This window comes from Panthera uncia (assembly GCF_023721935.1).
Source record: "Panthera uncia isolate 11264 chromosome A3 unlocalized genomic scaffold, Puncia_PCG_1.0 HiC_scaffold_11, whole genome shotgun sequence".
NCBI lineage: Eukaryota > Metazoa > Chordata > Mammalia > Carnivora > Felidae > Panthera > Panthera uncia.
Window position 1 is genome coordinate 92,895,432 of NW_026057578.1, and position 20,670 is coordinate 92,916,101.

At 40.4% G+C, this 20,670-nt stretch overlaps 1 protein-coding gene across 3 annotated transcripts in view; it reads left to right on the top strand.

The window, feature by feature from the left end:
• The window catches only part of CTNNA2 (catenin alpha 2), a 1,105,968-nt gene that overhangs the window by 387,702 nt on the left and 697,596 nt on the right, over positions 1-20,670 (top strand). For all 3 annotated transcript variants that reach the window (XM_049651803.1, XM_049651801.1, XM_049651802.1), the window contains exon 7: positions 3,669-3,872. In XM_049651803.1, the coding sequence (XP_049507760.1) occupies positions 3,669-3,872 (204 nt within the window). The remainder of the gene's footprint in view (positions 1-3,668; positions 3,873-20,670) is intronic.

The window sequence follows — 20,670 nt, forward strand, 5'->3', positions numbered from 1 at the left end:
GATACAGAAGAGAATATTGTACATTTACTGTTTCTTTTCCAGGGAGATTGTTTGAAACATTTTTCCCCTGTAATCTATAAATAATGAATAATTCCATTAGAAATGTGGTGAACAGTGTAATTTTTATGCGGCGTTTTTCAAGCTCACTGCCTTGGTGCATTTACTCTCATGACAGCCTTGGGTCGTGGCAAGTGGGAAGATCATTCCGCTGACGTTTCCATGTTTCCTAAAGTGTGTTCCTGGGTTGTCCTAGGTAATGCATACATTGTAAACGGAACCCTCTCTTTGCTCAAACAGGTCTGAGGAATGCTGCTGTAAACTGACTCCTTTAATGCATAACTCCCCTAAAGCATGTCATGTGATAATTTCCTCTGAGCCTTGCAGTATTTTCAAAACATATTGGCCAGGGAAACCTTATTTTTTCATCAAAACATTACATCTCTAAGCTCAGTGTTCCATGGAAAATAATTTAGGAAGTAATGTTCTAATGACAGCAGTACATTTTCCTCTGTTCTGCACAGAAACTGTTTCACAGTTGCTCTTACTGAAGAGTTCAAATTTACCTCTGTATATTTCCATCAAATTGGCACTTCTTTATATTTTTAGTACAACATATAATAAAAAATCTGTGATAGAACTGGTATGTGATGCTGAAGAGTCTCCTGAAACCTCTAAGCAGAACGAATGATTTTCATTATGTTTTATGTGAATAGGAGTTTCTGCAAAAGAGTTCTTAGAGGGGCACTTGGCTGACTCAGTCGGTTGAGCATCTGACTCTTGATTTCGGCTCGGGTCATGATCCCACGGTCGTTGGATGGAGCCTCACATCAGGCCCTACCCTGAGCCTGGAGCCTGCTTGGGATGTTCCTTGTGTCTCTCTGTCTCTCCTTCTCTCCCTTCTCTCTCTCCCTCTGCCCCTCTTCTCTGCTCATGCACATGTGCTATCTCTCTAAAAGAAAAAAAATTCTTTGAAGATCAATAATCTCTATAAAAGAAAATAGTCTGATTATATCTTCATCAGGTGTTTAGATTATCAGTACTTAATGCATGTTACATGATAAAATTATCATAAATTCATTAATCAAAAGCAGTAGAAAGAGGGAGTGAGAAAGAGAATTAAAAGGGATGCCCTTGGGAAGAGTCACTGCGGATACAGCTCTGGTAGAGATAACCAGGGTGGCAGGAACACCAATGTTCTCCTTTCAGCCTTCCTTTGGGAATCTCCCATCATGATATACCCTGCAAAGTCATCCACTATACTGAGGCCTCTTCGTGATTTTTTGACACTGCTGGGAGGGTTACTAGTGTACAAGATACAGGGTCTGAGTAGCACTATTCTGAGTTAAGTAAGAAGCATCTTCTTTCTAAGATCTAAGCGCAAATGTGAAGCTGGTCTTTAAGCCAAAATCCACTACAGGATAGCTTATCTTCTGTTTGCACAAGCTCGTGCATTTGCCTTCTACGCTGAAGAGAGAGCTTTGATCAATGAGTAATTACCTAGGAAATCCAAGATGCCAGGGGACTTCAGACCTTGTCTCTGTCTAGTGGATGCTTCTTTCTTCCAAGTCACCACCTGCTTGCACTCATTCCTCAGGACCTCCTAGCCTTTGTGCTGACAGCATCCTGCTTTATAACAGGAATCAGAGAGTCAGAGCCACTGATGTGTTGAGCACAAATTTCAGCAACTACCTTAGGATACTTTGGAGGGTCAGGGAACACTTTACCAGAGCACATAGTCAAACTTATTTAGTAAAAACTAAGCAACTATTTTATATTCCTTTAGAAGAAAATCACACAAGTGTCTTTCATAGTCTCCACTGTCTTTTTAGCACTAAGCACTCTAGTAGGCAATATGAGTTTTTAAAATTTGACGAACATTTAAGGAATTATGTGATCAAAGGACATAGCAATGAAATGGCAGTCCTGCCATAGGATCCTAGGGTCGTTAGACCATTGACTCCATTACCACCACTCCGGTCCTTGGACCTCTGAGTGTGTATCTCCAGTGAACGTGAGCATACCATTTGCTACAGCAGGTCTTTGCACTCTACTTAATGTTGTTAGAATGATCTTCCTTGTTCTGAGCAGAAAAGGGGTCCCCAGTGGAAACCATCCATTGGGAAAAGTCCGCTTTGCCTCTATTTCATGTTGTTATCACACGCTTCATGTCTCTCCACTCCTTTGACTTGCTGAGAATAATATTCTCCAGGTTCTGCTATTTCTCTATCTTTGATCTCCTTTTTTTAAAAGTCTTTTTTAATGTTTTTATTTATATTTTGAGACCGTGTGAGCAGGGGAGGGGCAGAGAGAGAGGGAGACACAGAATCCAAAGCAAGCTCCAGGCTCTGAGCTGTCAGCACAGAGCCCGATGCGGGGATCGAACCCATGAACTGTTAGATCATGACCTGAGCCGAAGTCAGACACTCAACCTATTGAGCCACCCAGGGGCCTCTATGATCTCCTTTATTGACTCCCATCCTTCTGCACCCCCCAGGAATTGGTATTCATTGGGTCTTATTTGGTTTTATTATTCTATTCACATTATTAGTATGTCAGTTACTGCCTTGTGTCCCGATAACCCTAATGATTCCCAGGTCCTCATACAGGTTAATCTGTCTCTTGAATTCTGGATACATATTTCTGTCCACCACTGGATATCCCCACTTAGGTGTTTCCAAGCTCCTCAGACTTAGCAGGGGCAAAGTGAAGCTTAAATTCTCTGCAACACTTTCGTGTAAAGAAGTATCTCTAGGGGCGCCTGGGTGGCTCAGTCGGTTAAGCGGCCAACTTCGGCTCAGGTCATGATCTCGCGGTCCGTGAGTTCGAGCCCTGCGTCGGGCTCTGTGCTGACAGCTCAGAGCCTGGAGCCTGTTACAGATTCTGTATCTCCCTCTCTCTGACCCTCCCCTGTTCATGCTCTGTCTCTCCCTGTCTCAAAAATAAATAACACGTTAAAAAAAAAATTAAAAAAAAAAAAAGAAGTATCCCTATTTTCCCCTTAGGTAGGCTCCTTCAGAACATGCTAGTGTCTCTATCATGATGCTGTCAGCTAATTGTGACAAATTCCACATACGTACAATGAAGCTTTTTCTAGGACACTAGTTTTTTATACAAAATATGTTCATCTCTGTTCATCTCTGTACAGTATCTGTCCATTGGATGCTATTTGCCAAGGTTTCACAAGGCTTCCTTTGTTGGGATTCCCCACTTCTCATGAAGTAGATAGAACAGGTACACTAGTCACCACTAATGCATCTTTAAGTTATTGATTACAAATCATGTTCAGCTCTGGGCCTCTAAAATCTTCCCTTAATCCTTCAAAGTGCTACAATAAAATTTGCTTTCCCTGAAGGCTATGCATGTAAAAAAAACAAAAACAAAAACAAAAAAAAAACCCGTGTCACAATCTCATTTGAAAACTCTTTGATTGAGGATAGCCTTTTCCAAGAACATGTTCTTGAAACAAGATGTGCTGTTTTCTCCCTGAAGATTAGATTTAGGGGAGAGTCTCTTACAGACAGTTGCTACTTGGTCAAGGCCACCTTGGTGTCTCTCAACGCAACCAGCTACTTCTCTATGGAGAGTCTTGCCTTGGATATTTCTGGTTTAGAAAACAGTGTGCAAAGGCAGTCATCTCTTCTCTAATTCTTTCATGGTGCTGCTTTCAGAATAAGATAATCCTGGACCCCATGACGTTCAGCGAGGCCAGGTTCCGGCCGTCCCTAGAGGAGAGGCTGGAGAGCATCATCAGTGGCGCGGCGCTCATGGCAGACTCGTCCTGCACACGTGATGACCGGCGCGAGAGGATCGTGGCCGAGTGCAACGCCGTCCGGCAGGCGCTCCAGGACCTGCTCAGCGAGTACATGAACAACGTAAGTCCCGGGCTCCGGGGCTCCACGTCTGGTGGGTTTGGGCACCGTCTGGTGGCTTTTAGGAAAGCGTGCATAGCAGGAAGAGGGGACAGGTGTTTTCTGGAGAGAGGTGAGACTGAAGAACCGCTTAGGGAGGGTAATGTCCTGAGCTCGGCTCAGGATGCACTGTTAGCGGCGAAGAGAGTGGTGGAAGAGACTTGTTGTGAAGACTTTGGCTGTTTACTTGAATGATTTTGTGGTCATTTTGATGGCTGACCCTGGATTGAGGTAAGATGGCAATCGGTAAAAAAAGGATGGTGGATGGAAATGACTGAGGATCGAATGAAGTCCTCCTGTACAAAGGGTGGCTGTAGATACTCATGGTCATCCTTAGGAGGCATTGATAAGCATAATAGATTAGCAAATGTTTATACAGGCTTGGTTTAGGTGGAAAGGTTCCAGTGGCAATGCAACGTGGAGGAAGTATTGATTCATTGTGCAGCTGGAAGTCCTTATGAGAATCAGTCTCTAGGCCTTCAAATGGGTATTAGTGATACCCAGCGATTTTGCAGCACAGGCAGTAGCTGTCCTCTCCTACAGTTGTAAAGTGGGATGGTCGTTACAGACCTGAAAACTATGCAGAGAAGATGAAATCCATATTCTTGGTTGTGAAAGGCACTGAATTATGTTTGTATTGATTTGCTACCTTCATTCAGCTAAAATTATGTGGGTGGTGCCCACTGCTTACAACCATGAATGATCTGGAGTTTCTCCTGTCCTGGACTCCTAGGTTTGAGAGAATTCAGCACAAAGTGGCAAAATGTAGGTACAGTGAGGTCTTGACATCACATGTTGAAGGAATGCTCTGTATGGTGGTCAAGCAGGGAGCAGGGACACTGAAAATCTGCTCATGGCTCTTGAAGCCCATGCTGGGTCCTGTTGGAGCACCATGAGGCAGCACTGAGACAATGCAGTCAAACCTGGCCTCCCTCCAGCCCAATACTTCTTACTACCTGCCCCCAACCCTGCTGACCTGCAGCCTACGGGTAGAGCCAGGAGTCAGCATTGACAGGAACTGTCTGCTCCTGCCAGACTCCAGAGAGCTTTGACCTAGAAAACAAAAAGATGTAGAATGTCCTACAACCTGAAAACCAAAAATCTGTCTCCTTTCCATCAACCTTCAGATTCTTTGATTTGGGAAGACTTGCCCCTTTCCAGCACACAAAGAATAAGGTATGGATGTCTAATGTGGATGCTTATGAGGATTTCTCCATATGACAATGGATGGCCAATACTTTCTGCGACTTTGGTTTATGGGTGCTACGCTGAGTAAAGCTAGAAATATTGACTGCCACTGTCTCCTATGCTGAGTGAATTTTTTGAATAGTGGATTTAACAAGAAAGAATGCTTATAAAAGCTGGGACTCTATGTTTGTTGTTTTTAACAGAATAGCAGTAGGTTACTTAACTTGCGTATGGAATTTGGTTTATAGTAAGGCATACTGGTATTTCTATCCATGAAGAATTATTGCCCAAGAAGAAGTAGAAACAGAGATCACAGTGATGCTTAAGATGTCAATATGAATAATTCAGGAAAAAAAAAGTATATTCCTGTGAATAGTAATCACAGAACGGGACTAAACAAGAATTGATTGAGAAGTGACATGCAATTTTCAGGTTGGTGTCTAGAATCCTGTGAAGTAGAAGTTTTTTTCTTTCAGTGTAAACTCCTATAGATCAGCAGAGCTATGGATTTTTGTATTATATTGACTCTAGGTGCTTGTTTTTCTCTTCACAACCTTGTGATACAGGAATGTTTTGTATTTTGTGTTATGAAAACTTGGTTTCTACTTTGATATGGTTACAGATAATACATGGGCGGGTTTAGTGCTTAAATTTCAATGTGTGCAAATTCTCTTCACTTTGAACCATCAGGATCAAAGCCTTGAACTAAAATACCTCCTATTGACTTTGATGTAAACTGTGTAACTTCACGCTTCTTTGGTGATTTCCAGGTAGAACTGGATGCAGCTGCATCAGCTTTATATATCTCTCCAGTGCTCTCATTTCTACTTTGAAAATACCAATTTATGTTTGGGTATGGCATATAGGACTATAAACCCCACATACACCTCTATGCCTTGACTGGAAAGTCTGTTGTATTTAACAGTAACCAGTAAATTAGTGGTGCCTAGGCTGTTGGTTATAAGACACTTCTTTTTAACGTTTGTGAGCTCTGGGAGTAAATGTATTATCAAATAATCACTCTGCAGATTTTCATCTTAATGAGCTAAACAATATCATTAGGATAAAGTATTTATTACATAGAGAAGAAAAGATTTAAAAATGGGCATAACTGAGACTTGAGGATTCTAAAAATGTCCTGATCTTTCATTGATGAACATTCAACTTGTGAAGCTCACCTGTAGGCAAAGCTGTTCTAGAATCTCGGAAATGCCGAGCCATATCCAGTGCAGGGAGATGGAGACTGGGAGGGAGAGCTGTGTACTAAGTGATTAGGGGAAGGTGTCTGCATGGGCCATGTGCCATGGGTTCCATGGAGCTCAGGAGCTAGCATTGTGCATTAGCTATTTTCACAAAGGTATATACAAACTGGTGTGTGTGTGTGTGTGTGTGTGTGTGTGTGTGTATGATTTGAAGATGTAACAAAAATCAGGCACTTCAGAGAAACTGGTAAGAGAAAAAAGCACTGGGTAAACAGATGCTTGTGGCAAAAATTATGGTCACAGAGTATGGCTGTGATAGAAAATAAAATCCGTGCGTCGCCTTGTTTTGTCAAGTTGGTGATGTAAGCCCAAATGAGAAGGTTCTTTAAAGAATCCTCCCTTAAAGAGAACGTATTTGTCCATATTTGAAGACTGATAATGACTCTTTCTCCAAAAGATGTGTGGCCTTTGGATGAGTGCCATCAGAGTGGTGCTTGGAGTATTATGCTGAGTACTATAAATAGTGCCAAATTATAATGAAGACATAAACTTTTCTCTGTAACTTACAATTTTAGACAGTTTTTTTTTCCTGTGACAGTAAATTTTTTTCATTAAAAAATCTTAAACGTGGTCCTAAGATAGGCAACAATTAGACATGGTATTTTATTGATAAGGATTTTATGGTGGGTTCAAATATTATGTCCATTCAACAAATGTGTTTTGGCTACTTTGGGCCAGGCGCTGTTCTAAGTTCCTGGCTTATAGAAGGGAACAAAATAGACAAAATTCTCTGTTCTCTACCCTCTAGTTGGGGGAGACAATAATTTGCACCAAGGCCCTCTCAGATGATGACAAGTGACAGAGGAGAATGTAAAACAGGGAGACAGAGAGCATGGGGTGTGGCTGTAAATAAGGATGGCCTGGAAAGTGTTCATTGAGCAGATAGTTTTGTTCGAAGACCTTCTGGACGTGAGGGAGCAAAGAGCACTTGAGGTGAAAGTAACAGCAAGATTAAGCACCTTGGGAGCAGGTGCCAAGGAACCTTCTTCATGGGCCCATGATCATGGCTGTTAGGAATGAGTGGGGCCAGCAGAAAGCGGTTCTGCAAGGTTACAATGTGTCTGACTACCCAGGGCTTGTGCTGCGTTCCATGGAATTTGACTTTCACTTTAATGGAATGGGAGTTCATTTGGAGAGTGTTGGGAAGAAATGTGTCTGTTTTATGAACACAAAATGGACATCCATCCGTGTGAATGGCAGTTGCGGCTCTAACAGCCACCCTGTGTGGTATCTTTAGTTGGTATGTTCATCTGGCTTTGCTTGCACAGAAAATTCCGAAAGAGCTCACTTTGCAATGCCTGGATACTTTGCTAGACAGATTGCATTTGGAAAGGGAGCGAAGTAGAAAAATTTTGTTTCAAAGTTGTATCACCAAAAATATCCAACTACTCACATTCTTACAAAAGACTAGCAAAGTATAGTAGTCTCACTACTGAACCTAAGTGCGGAACAATAGAGAGATGTGTTAAACCATTACTTATTTATGCACCATTTGCTGGTAGGTTTCGGTGAGAATATGTGATAATCATATGTGCCTGGACTTTGTGTGTTGTGGTGCTGTGTGGTCTGGTTCAGTTTGACATGCATGGACACTCTGTGTTGCTCTAAATTGTTTTTAAGACTAATGCCGAACTATCATTTTTTCAAACCACCAAAGTTTAATTGCACAATGATGGCAGAGAATCAGGTGGCATAAAGTAATGACTTGTCTCTGCTGTGTTAAAATGTGTCAGGTTATTTTTTAATTGTATTTTTATAAGTAGTTAAAATGATATATTTTTACAAAATACTTGAATCCAACTTTTTTCAAACCTCCCAAGTACCTAAGTGGATCCCTGGGGATAATTTGTAAACCACTAATGTAATGCACATGTTAAAAGCTGATGTGGGAGTGTATATACGTATTACAAGTGTCTGAAGAATCATTGTCTTAGCCTTTGTCAAAGAGTGGAATTTATTGTAAAGAGGGTTCCCAGTGGGTCCAGTTTGTGAGGGATGAAGTCTGAAATGAGGTCTGAAAAGTTCATGCTCCACCCAAACTAGGTCCTATACCATACCAAGGCTCCAGAATTCAAAAGTATATTAGTAACACGTGAAGTGATATCCAGAGTGGAGGGAACTCTGAAAATAGTGAGCTTGTATCCTGTTTTGTTGTCGTTTGTTTTCTAATGATGCAGATGCAAGAGAAATGTATGTTTATTGTAGATGATAAAAAAGAAAAAAAAATATTTAAGCTATCACCCCTAAATATAATCATTGTGAGCAATTTTGCATATGTCTTTCCAATGTTTTTAAACTTCAATAGTGACACATTTGTACACACATGGAGAAACACATAGGCATATTATACCTTGAGTTAAAAAAAAAATAGAGTCATTGTGTATGGTATTTAACACGTGAAGTGATATCCAGAGTGGAGGGAACTCTGAAAATAGTGAGCTTGTATCCTGTTTTGTTGTTGTTTGTTTTCTAATGATGCAGATGCAAGAGAAATGTATGTTTATTGTAGATGATAAAAAAGAAAAAAAAATATTTAAGCTATCACCCCTAAATATAATCATTGTGAGCAATTTTGCATATGTCTTTCCAATGTTTTTAAACTTCAATAGTGACACATTTGTACACACATGGAGAAACACATAGGCATATTATACCTTGAGTTAAAAAAAAATAGAGTCATTGTGTATGGTATTTTGTAATCTATTTTCTTAATGTTTTGTGAATATGTTACCAAAGCAGTAAACATTCTCTAACCTTAGGTTTACTGGCTGCTTAGCATTTTATTATATAAATATGTAATAATTCATGGTGAAGCAATTCGTTCTGACAGTATGTCTTATAGAAGAGTGTTGGGAAAGAGAAGTAGGGAAGCCTTTTCATGCTGGCAGCATAGAATATTGCTCTAGACCTAAAGTACAACCGAGGAAACAGTGAGACAGTGAGGTGGCACAGCTTTACAGTTTAGGTGCTTTAAAGGGATCGCTGAGAATTTCATACAGTGAAACTTTGGTATGTGAAGACATTTTAAATGCCTTTGAGGTTTTACTTAAACTTCTCATAGGTGTATTTTTTTTTCTTCATTGTGTTGGTTTTTCTGTATAACCTTGCTTTTCATTTATCAGAGTTTCCCTAAGTTGGCTATAGATAGTACTGCAGAGAGGGGTCTAGGACAACCAGTGGGCAAGTTCAGTAGTTGGATTTGATCTAGGGTCTCAGAGAAGGCCTTGAAAGCTTCTAAAAGGAGTGCCATCAGAACGATAACTTTGTCATAGAAATTCTTGTGCTGCCAAATATCTCTCCGGTGGGGAGATAGAAGAAAGGCTGAGTAGCTGTTATCACTTAATAAGGCTAGTTGCTAATTACACATATAAACTGCTTCAGTTTTATGTAGGCCTTCTCATTTCTGTCCTTTCAGTTACTATGTAGAAGAGGGGGTGGAATTCACAGATGCCAGTTCAGCTGATGACAAGTGTCTCTTGTCATCAAGAGACACTTGTCTCTACCAAAAGATTTGGCTTAATATAAAATAGAAAGTAATGTTTGAAAATGCTCGTGGGCCCTTTTTGACCCGGTGTTGCCCATACTTGCCTATAAAAGGCCTCTGTTTTAAGAGGAAATTTAGAGCTATCTTAATGGGACTGGAAGTTCCATTCAAGGGAAGGATTTCCAATATCCTAATTTGATGTCTATGGAGAGAAGCTTTTCCTTATCTTCTCCTTATTTTCATTTTTTCTTCTCTCTCTCTTTATACTCTGTGCTTTCAAATGTGCTCAGTGCTCTCATCTCCATGAATTTTGAGCTTCAGATTCATCTATGCAATTATGCTTCTTGTATAAAACTTTTGCTCTATGAAGAGATAATTTTTAAATTGCTTTTTAGTTGGTATTCCCTGCTCAGACATTGAAAAAGTACAATTAGTTTACCAAATCCTTTTCCTAAGGTCTAAACCTGTTCTTTGAATCTACTCTTCTAAGAAATACGGTTGGGAAGAGAAGTCTTTTGGATAGCACATGAGACTTCATCTTTGAATTACACTGCACTCCCATTTGCCTCCATTTTTAGGAAGTTTTCAGTGTGACTTCTGGAGGTACGCTGGCACTTGTCCAGAGTAACACATTATTTTAAAATATTCTTAGCATATTCTTTTTCTTTAAAAAAACTAAGCTTATTTATTTTGAGAAGAGGGTGCATGAGCAGGGGAGAGGCAGAGAGAGAGAGAGAGAGAGAGAGAGAGTGAGAGAGAGAGAATCCCAAGCAGACTTCACACCATCAGCACAGAGTGCCATGTGGGACTCGATCTTGCGAATCGTGAGATCAAGACTTGAGCTGAAACCAAGAGTTGGACACTTAACCGACTGAGCCACCCCAGTGCCCCTCAGATTATGTTTCTAATGGTGTTCAACTGAGTTTGCTGCAGTGGGATCTCAGAAGGCCAAGGGAGTGTTAAGGAGAGGTATGCAGAGAAGCACTGGCTCAGGCTTTGGTGATAGGAGAATGTCCAGCCGTGTTGGGGAAACATATTCCCAGGGGTAGTAATGAGGGTGAGGGAAATTGTGCCATGATCAGATGTGCCACAGAATGCTAGAGTGCTCTGAGTGGCTCCAGGAAGAGATGGAGACTGGCAGGTGGTTGGTTAGCACAGAACACCGGTATGGGTAACATCTAGTCCTCATGGGAACGTGCCAGGTCTCCTTGGTCTTAATGCACAGTATGGGGCAATTATCCTGGTGGGGTGTTAAGCCCTTTGAAAAGTATATTGTGCTGTATACATGTTCGCTGTTACCTATTATCAGCTCATTACATGCAATTGAATGACTTACAGGATCCCAGAACAGATAGGTCTGACTAGATTTGTTTCCTTTGGATCATCAAGGTCAGTTCTTAATGCAATCTCACATGCCATCTCTTGGCCAGGAAAGGTCCTTCCTACATGAAACTCTACCATGTTCCCCACTATGGATAGTTTAGCAGAGTTTACAAGCCTGTGCTTTGTAACGACCTATACACCCAGGTTCAAATCTTTGTATTGTCCCTCGTATCTGACACAAACTTGGGCAGAATGGATAGACTCTGAGCCTCAACTTTTTCAGCTATAAAGTGGGTAATAGAATTTACCTTTGGGAACATTCAGAGATCAGATGAGGCAGTGACAGCCAGAGAGTTAAGTGTGAAAGTCATGTTTACTTCCATTTTCTTCCCCAATGCTCTTCTGTCCCTGTTTTGTTAACCTCAAATAAAAACTCTATTCTGTAAAATTCATTGAGGGCTTTTTGGAGATAATGAGTGTAATAGATAAGGGAAAGCATCATTGGGTGTGTCTGGATGGGGGCTGAGCTGCCAGAAATGTACCTGGCTGTGTGGCCCTGTTTAGGGCAATACTGTGGACAACACTACTGACAAAGCTTGGAAGCAAAGGAGACTCCTTTTAAATGGGCTTTTCGAGACCTTGGAGAAAAATGACTAAGCTGGCAGTCCTGAGAAATCAGAGAGTAAACAACAGGAGGGCCAGGCCTCTGAGCTGTAAGAGGTTGGAGAGGCTGGATGCAGTACAGCTTTGTCTGAGTTAGTAGATGACATGCCTGCCTTTTCCTGGTCCTTTAGGCTTCCAAGAGAAAAAGACCAGGGTTCTCCCTTGAACATGGGAATATCTCTAGTCCCTGTAGATCAGGGAGACAGACTAAAATTCTAAGGGTATAAGCCTGGGAAAAATTACTGGTATATCCTACACATACAGCCTTCTTCCTTAGCTCTAAAATATGATTCTGTGATTCTTGGGTCTTAGGATTAGAATTTGGATTAGTGGTTAGAGGTTGGAAGTTTTTGTTAGTGTTTTCATGGAACCTTCAAAATTTACTTGAAAAGGTTCAAAGTGGTCACCCATAGCATAAATTTCAGAAGCTTGACCAATACTATGGCAGGCTGAGGGATCTATGTAGGGCATTTACTTATACTGGGAGCTCCTAAAAGTTGGCTGGGATCCATCAATAAACTTAGTGGGATGTACTTGATAAGCAAAAATGAGGCCCACTGGCTGACGGTCTCTTGAGAGTAGGAAGATTTTGGAAAAGCAGTTTGCCTTGTTTTCAAAATGAAGTTCCCAGTATTGGTTCTATAATGAGTTAAGTCTGAGCAATAAAGGTCACGACAGCTCTAGATGCTTAATGTTGACTTCTCTTTGGAGGAAAAGAGGTGCTAAGCAATCTCAATCAATCAATCTCTCTTTCTCTCTCTCTCATTCCCTCTCTCTTCCCCTTTTCCATCTCTCATTTTTCCTTCCCTCCTTTTCTTCCTTCTACCTGGTAGAATTTTTTTTAATGTTCTTTTTAATGCAAGGATGGACTCACAGGAATGTAATAAATGGCAAGAAAACAAACTAGAGACAGGTCGGCATATTCCTTCTGGCCTAGACTTGGGCTTTAAATGGGACGGTATGTAAAGAACAGGTGACAAAATCTAGGGCCCCACTGGATAGCCAGATTAAGGATCACAGTATAAAGCCTGGATTCTCAGATGGTGACACTATTTGGGCATGGTGGAAGAAGAGAAAACTTCCCTACAGAGAGAAGCAATGGAAATGCATGCTGTCTTGGTCTTTAAAGATCATCGTAAAAAAAGCAAAACAAACCCCTTTTCATGCCACCAAGAATTTATAACCACAATCTCCCCATCACTCAGTTTTGGGGTCAGCACATGTTCTAGGGTGACGTAAAATGTATCCAAAAATTCACTTAAAGACATCCTGAATGTTGGGCTGCCAGGTACCTGGCAGAAGAAAATACCAATCCTCTCTAGAGGAACACATTTTAAACCCAAGCCTCAAAGAATTTCTACAGATAAAGTTACAAGGAGTGGAAGTTGAGATTCCAGAATCTCTAAACACAAAATGACACAAGCCATCCTGAATGAGAGTTGGCTAAAACAACCAATTATAGATCAGACCTACAAGGGCTGAAGGTTGGCAGTTAATAGATACAGAGTGTAAACTGTCTCTAAAGAAATGGAAGACAGTGTTGGAAATGTGATGAAGGAACCAGAGACGGTCAAAATTGATTGGGAATCTTAGAAGGCAGGGCTGGGAGTTGCGTGGTAGGGGAACATGGGTTTACTTGAAGGAGTGGGACCGGAAGGTCCTGGCTGCCACAAGCCCGCAATAATAGAGAAAGAAGAGATAGGGTAATTGGGGGTGTCTGGAGCAGTGCTGGCAGTAACCTCTTGAGTAAAAGCTGTTTATCTCTTGTCGCAACTCTGTGCTTGGGTCTCGGTCACATTATCCACAGTGGACTTTAGAAGGAACAGAAAAGGTCAAATCACAAAGAAAAATGACTAAATGAGACAGGAGATGAAAATAAAAATCTGCCTTAACAGCAAAATTAAGTCCCATACTTAAAATTCTAGCTAGTTTCTTTCTCCTTATCAAATAGATCCCTCTACTGAGTCCTTGAAAGTTGGTTCTGAATCATACAAGGTCAATCAATATGATGAGGAAGAGCAAGTAATGTTATGAGACAGTAAGGGCCTGTCTTTGATTTAGTCAATGAGCAGAGATTCTTGACAGAGTTGACTGCTGAGTCCTCAGATTTGGCCATCCCAGTTGAGACAGCCGGACAGCACAATCCGTCAATTGATCTTCTTGGGAGAGCCTTTCTGGTGTTTCGGGGAAGATCTCAAAGCTGTCAGGGAAATCAGCAGGCTGTACATCACCACCAGAACCATGAGGCTGGATAAACTTTTCCTTTGTGTTCTCAAAGAATATGGGAAACCCATAACCCTGGATTTCTTGTTCCTGGATGGGCTGTTCCAAAGATAAGCTCACAAGGGCCTCTTTTCTTGGGTCTAATCCTGCCTGGAACCCATCCTGAAAACTTTCTCTTGATTCATTTAGGAAATTGTTACACTCCGAGAACTAAGTGTTTCACTGCTGCCTCTGTAACTTTGCACTTAGCATCCTTCTGACTGGAATGTTCTTTCTCAAACTTCATACGGCTGGCTCTTAATATCATTAGTGTGTTTGTGTGAGAGGACCTGCTAGCCTATAGAATTACAGCTTCACTTTGTGTTGTTATTGTCTGGTCCTCCACTGGATTTTAGGCTCCCATGAGGGGAATGTTGTTTTGTTCACAGTCTCTAGGATCTAGAGTGTCTAGCCTGCTAAAAATTTTTGAATTGAATAAAATAATTATCTTGCATTCTCTAATAACAATCATGAGGAGGGGGGCGCCTGGGTGGTTCAGTCACTTAAGTGTCCGACTTCGGCGCAAGTCATGATCTCACAGTTCGTGGGTTCGAGCCCTGCGTCAGGCTCTGTGCTGACAGCTCAGAGCCTGGAGCCTGCTTCAGATTCTGTGTCTCCCTCTCTCTCTGCCCCTCCCCTGCTCATGCTCTGTCTCTGTCTCAAAAATAAATAAACATTAAAAATAATAATAATGAGGAGAAGGAAGAAGGAAGGAAGGAGAGAGAAGGAACAAGAACAGTAGCAACATAACCCTATGTTTTGAGTCCATCGAGTCCAGTGTTTTGGAGCAAAATGGTTTATGTTTTCTGTCTGCTCTACTACCTAGACCAAACTACAAATAAATTACCTAAAGTTAACTATACTTGCCTTCTTCATGGCTTATTTTGAAGTGCCCAGATATTGCCCTATAGTTAAAACTATATGTAAAGCCCTGGCAGGGGCCCAAATGATCCTAGTAACTATAAGTGGAGAAAAAAAAATGATACAAAATGTGCCACTTGTTTGCTTTTTAGTTCAAAGAGTCCCACCAAGCAGCTTATTCTTAATTCTGCCATTTTAAGTATTTCTCTAGACTGAGCTGTTTGGGCATGAGTCCCTGAGGGAGGTATGCGAGGGGCTGGGAGGAGCTGGGACATTTTTAGTTGTAGAGAATTCCACAGGCTGGGCTGGGGACTTTGGAAAATACTTAACTCGTGACTTCCTGAAAGGCATAAAAGCATTTGTGTATATGTATCCAAGAGATAAGTCAACATAAGGAAAGGGTCACAATTCAGCTGTTGGACTTTAGAAAGTGTCTCCAGAGGCCCAGCCCCAGCCTGTGGAATCAGTTTCCTAAAGAGGGATTAATACTCTCTAACTTTAGAAAGTACCCCGAGTGATTTCTATGAGCAGGTGACTTAGGAAACCCCTGATGTATAAGTCAGTGGATCACATCAAGAGTTGATTTAATATAGCGTGGGCTTAAAATGGGTTTTCTTTTTTGTGAATGGAGACAAATACTTTTGTAAGAAAGCATCAAATGAATATCACCTGGGAAGTCTGATTGAGCTACATTTCATCTCAGCCTGGACATTTAGGATTTCAGAAGAGACTTGTGAACCTGGATAGCTAATCCCTTCTTTGAATTCCTTAGAATTAGACAAGCAAAGCGGAACCAGTAATTCACCTGTGAGCTATTAAATTGAAGGGCAGCTGTTTTTTTTTCTTTTTTTCTTCAAAGCTCACCTCTCTCAAATGCACTTCTTCCTACACATCTACTCCCCCATTTGTAAAAAGACAGTTTATCATCCTTGGAAAGACTCTGCTCTCAATATGTGCCAGAACTAAAATACCCAGTCTCACAGATGATTCAAAATCCTTTTTCTTAACAGCTTAATTGCTGATTTCAGTTTCTCCTAACTCTGCAGGTTTGGCTGCAGCTGACAGATTTATAGCATCAACCCAAGGCTTTGCCTTTGCCAGTTGATACCTTGAATTGAACTTTTGTTTCAGGTTCTTTTGGTGACTATTCTAGGGTGCTGTTTCTGACAGGAAATAGTGTTTCACCTGACTGCCCTTGGGATTCTTAAATCTTTTTTGTGTATCAGAACCACATAGGGAAAAACATATACGCTAGGGCCCAACCAGGCCAACTGTCCCAGGGGATTCTCATGCCTCCAGACCTGTACCAACCTTGAACTGGGCCAGCATTGGGGAATCACCCAATTTAACATCATTAGACTCAAAGACAGGTACCATAATTTTTCTTTTCCTCATTTTTCTCAGTAATGTTTTCAAAGTTATATTTATTATTATTTATCTTCACCCTCCAAATCACCACTCCCCCCACCCCCCCAACCCTCTGTCATGGAACCAGTGAACACCTCTGCAGGCAGGTGTTTGCATTGCTTTCCTGTTTTCCTCCTGAGGTTCTTCAAGAGCACAAGATTGGCACGTTATGTAAATTTCATCTCAGCAGGGAGAAAAAAGACAACATTGGCTCTTGTATTATCATTCTGCACACTTAGGGGTTACAGGGAATCCCTTAAGTGGCCTGCAGTCTGGTGACTAATTTCACACTTTTGATCCCTGCCAAAAAAAAAGATGAAAATACTTTGAGAGAGGTGTTTTTCTCTGTTTTCATGAAACATTTAGAAATAAAATTCTCTAAACATCTTATCATAGATAATGCCTCTTTTATCACCATTGGCCTGATTTTATGCTTCTTATCTCTTGTGTTTGCTCCCTTTCCTTCATCTGTTAGTTTTCCTTCCACCATTTGTAAAACCTATGAAACCATATCTCTTCTCTTTTTTTTAATTTTTTATTTTCCTAAAGGCCCTGTTGCCTCATTTCAGGCTATTTAGAGGAAAACAAGCAGCAAGATATTTCCAAAAAAAAAAAAAAAAAAAAAAAAAATCAAGTGGTTAAGGACATTTTCTAAGTAACACAAACAGAACTGAAATTGGAATTCAAGTCTCCTGGTTTCTTCATTGCCTCTCTGATTCTTTCTCTTGCCTCATGATTTATATTTTAATGGACTTAGATATAACTTTGGATTTTTAATACTCTTTTTTTCTCCATTTGAAACCCTAAACCATGTGTTATGTTTTCCCTAATATTCCTTTAGATCTCTCAGTGTTAGTCATATGGTAGACAATGGACAAGTCTTTCTTTTGTAGGCATCTGTAGATCCTAGCAAAACTGTCAAAATCCCAAATAGAAAGCAGACAACAGCAGCCTTCTGGGACAGCCACTAGAATTAGTCTTAGAGGGGCAAAAAGGACCTTTGTTGGTGGAAGTAGGTGTTAATGGAGCAATTAAATCTGACCTTTTTTTTTACCCCAACAGTGCAGACTCTGCTGGCTTCAGTCTCTAGTTGGAGGGTGTAGACCTTTTAGGAAACAACAGTAGAGACAATAACTGTAACAGCCAGCCTTGGTGCTTCAGCTTTCTCATAATTGCCCAGGGGTTCAGTGTAGTGCCTCTGCTTGCACCTAGCCATGTCTGTCCAAACACCTGCCTTTACCCTTTCCTGAAAACAAGCCTTTGCCCGCAGCCTAGATGAGGAGAGAGGATCTGGAGGTCTAACTGCTTTTTAAATGAAATTTCAAATAGTCATCTTGTTAGTAACCTTCCCCTTCCCCTCCCTTTCCTCCAAAAGAAGCTGATGCCTCAAATGTGTGCATCTTTGAGGGCTTTACAGTGTGAACTGGGTCCCCATTGCTGGCTTAGGATTCTGCTTTCTCAGACCTACTAAATGAGTCAGGACACCTCCGTCTGACATCAAAATATTGCCACGCTGTTTTCTCCTATTTTCTTTGTCGTTAAGGATTAACGCCTTTAAAAGAAAACTGTTTTATGGTCATTTTAATGGAGTTTCAGAAAAGAGCAGTTATAAATCAGTGGGTTAAAACTGCCATCTTCAGCTATACCTTTTAGGGAAGATTATAGGTTCCTTCCATATCTGTGTCCAGGGTCCATGTCATTTTACACCCTAACTTGACCGAGGAGATGAAGAGAGCTGGGCCAATCAAAGCATTTTCAAAGTGAGCTGAGAGTTTTAGATAAAAGTAGAAGGGAAACTCAGTGTCCTGGAATAAAGCTTCAAATGGGAGGACCTGTTTGATCTGGGTACTCTGTCGTATTTCTGTGTTCATGCTATTCCTAACCAAAGCATAATAGATATTGGTTCCAACTTAGACCTTGAAGAAAGTGTGGTTGTGAATACTGATCTTGTTGTTCGTGTAGGATAGTTAATGATAGAAGCAGAACGTTTATCACATGATAAAGAATCCTTCGAAAACTTTCGCCGCATTTCAGTCTGCTTGATGCTGTCTTCCTCTTAGTTACTGACAGCAGCTGTGCAACTGACACCATCCTACGATCCATACCACTGTGTTAAGGGAGAATGGAGGTTGATTGATGCTATTATCTCAACCATTTTCTTAGAATCTGGTAATTTTTAGTGTCTCTCCCAAAATATTTAGAGCTGCAAACTTTATTCATTGAAATGTCTTTGTAAATGGAGTATTGTGAATTTGTTTGTTTTCTAGAGGTTACTTGAAGTCAGTCAAGTTTATCTTGTGAATTATTAGCTCTTTTCCCTCGGTGATGTTATTTTATATATGACTCTGGCACTTATGTTTTTCTATCCTTAGAACTTTTATCAAGCATGTGACTGAATGATTTGATTTATAAACAGCCACATTGATATTTCTATCAATTCTTATTGGTAAAAAAAAAATTATAACCAGCTGCCAAAGTGAGTGATAAGAAAAAGAGACATGGGGCACTTAACATTCCAGACAGCCGTCGGGGAGGCTCTTATGATGTATCCCTAATATATCTTGATTATTAGCATGTCACCTGATGAAATTTTCCCAGCAAAATAAATACATCCACAAAATAATTCTCACTAAACCAAAGACTATTTGCTAGCAAGTCACGTGTAGTTGGCATATGTCTATATGTTTTAAGGGTAAGAAAAAAATAAGTTGGTTTATTAGTTTTGAGACTACATTTGCTGGAGACCTAGCTTCTTCAGGTCCCAGTGGTGAGTGAGGAGGACCTGGGAATGAGTGTCCCCTCTGCCTGCCCCCAAACCTACCTCTCCCTGAGCAGTCCTGATGCTAATTGAATTAAATATTTGGTTTTCATATAAAATTTCACTTGGAAAAAAAAAACAGATCCTGCTGGCAAGATAGATTTTGGAAATTAATGATATACTTTATACCCCTAAGATTTTTATCTGAAGTAACCAGATAATTGACAGGAAAGTTAATTGTAAGACATCAGTTATTGAGGTATCTGACCAATCTGTGATTATACTCATGGATCTGAAGATTAGGATAAAATAGAGAAGCTCAGCTCTTTGCAGATAGGCAGACTTACACTGAAATATCCAGACGAGCACAAAGGATGAGTCGTTCACTGCATTGTAGCTACCAGTTTAGCTGTAAACAGTCTACTCCAACAAGTGAGAATGGATTTGGTCACCTCTCTGTCTCTGCCCCGAGTTCCCTAGCAGTCCCTGATCCAACCTGCTGCTCCAGGAAGCCTCTCTCATCACTCACCACAGGCTCTACGTGTGCCCTTTAGGCCAAGAACAGCACGCTGATGACAAGGTGTAATGGCACATCTCTTGGCACTCATCATTTTCATTATTTTCTCTAGAAATTATCATGATTTGCAGTTTTTAGAATAACACAAACATAATATTTGCAGCAGAAATAAGTTACAGTGTTCTAAAATATCTCCATAACACATTTTATTTTCTTTATAGTGTATAATTTTCTTCCCTGATAGCTATAGATGAATTGAAGGCCTTTTCCTACACTGTAATGATATATTGAATTATACCAATGCAGTTTAGCAGAACTAATGCTTACTCACTTGCTGGGTAAATCAATCTGTTCGTTTTCTGTAAAATAAAAAGGAAATGATAATGGATAAACTTGGGGATAATGTGTTAAATTTATATAAAGTGATTATAGTAACAAAATATTTGCTGTAGGGCTATTCACTGGCAGGGTGAGAAAAATTTTATTTCTTTAAAAATTTAAAAACTAAAATTTAGAGTTGAGTACCTAAAACTGGAAAGAATATTGTTAACAATTTATTGAGTATCTGTTATCTTTTAGGAGTTACTTGATTCAACACTACAGAGTGATGTGCAGTAGAACTTATTTTGGAGCTCTTTACTGTTATGAGACTATGAAGTCCCTTCCAAATAACAATGACAAATAGATAGCAAGGTAGAAATAGGTAGATAGGAATCAGGTTTGGAGAGGGACAACCGGGTCAAGATCCTGAATTATTTGTCAGAGGAGGCACTTGAACTGTTTGGAAGGTGAGTGGGAATAAGAGAAGTCAGGGAAAGAGTACTTTAAGTGTAAGGAATAATACAGGGTAAAATTCATTGTACAAATGTGTGGATACATTCTGAGCGCTCTGAGTAGGTCAGCTTGATTGGGTAAGAGGCCTTTAAATAGAGAAAAAAAGAGTTTGCAAAAGAAGGTTGACCTTAGACTGCAGACGACTGTAATTCTAAATTGAGAAAGGCATGCTTTATTGTGGCAGGCAGTTGTTTATTGAAAGT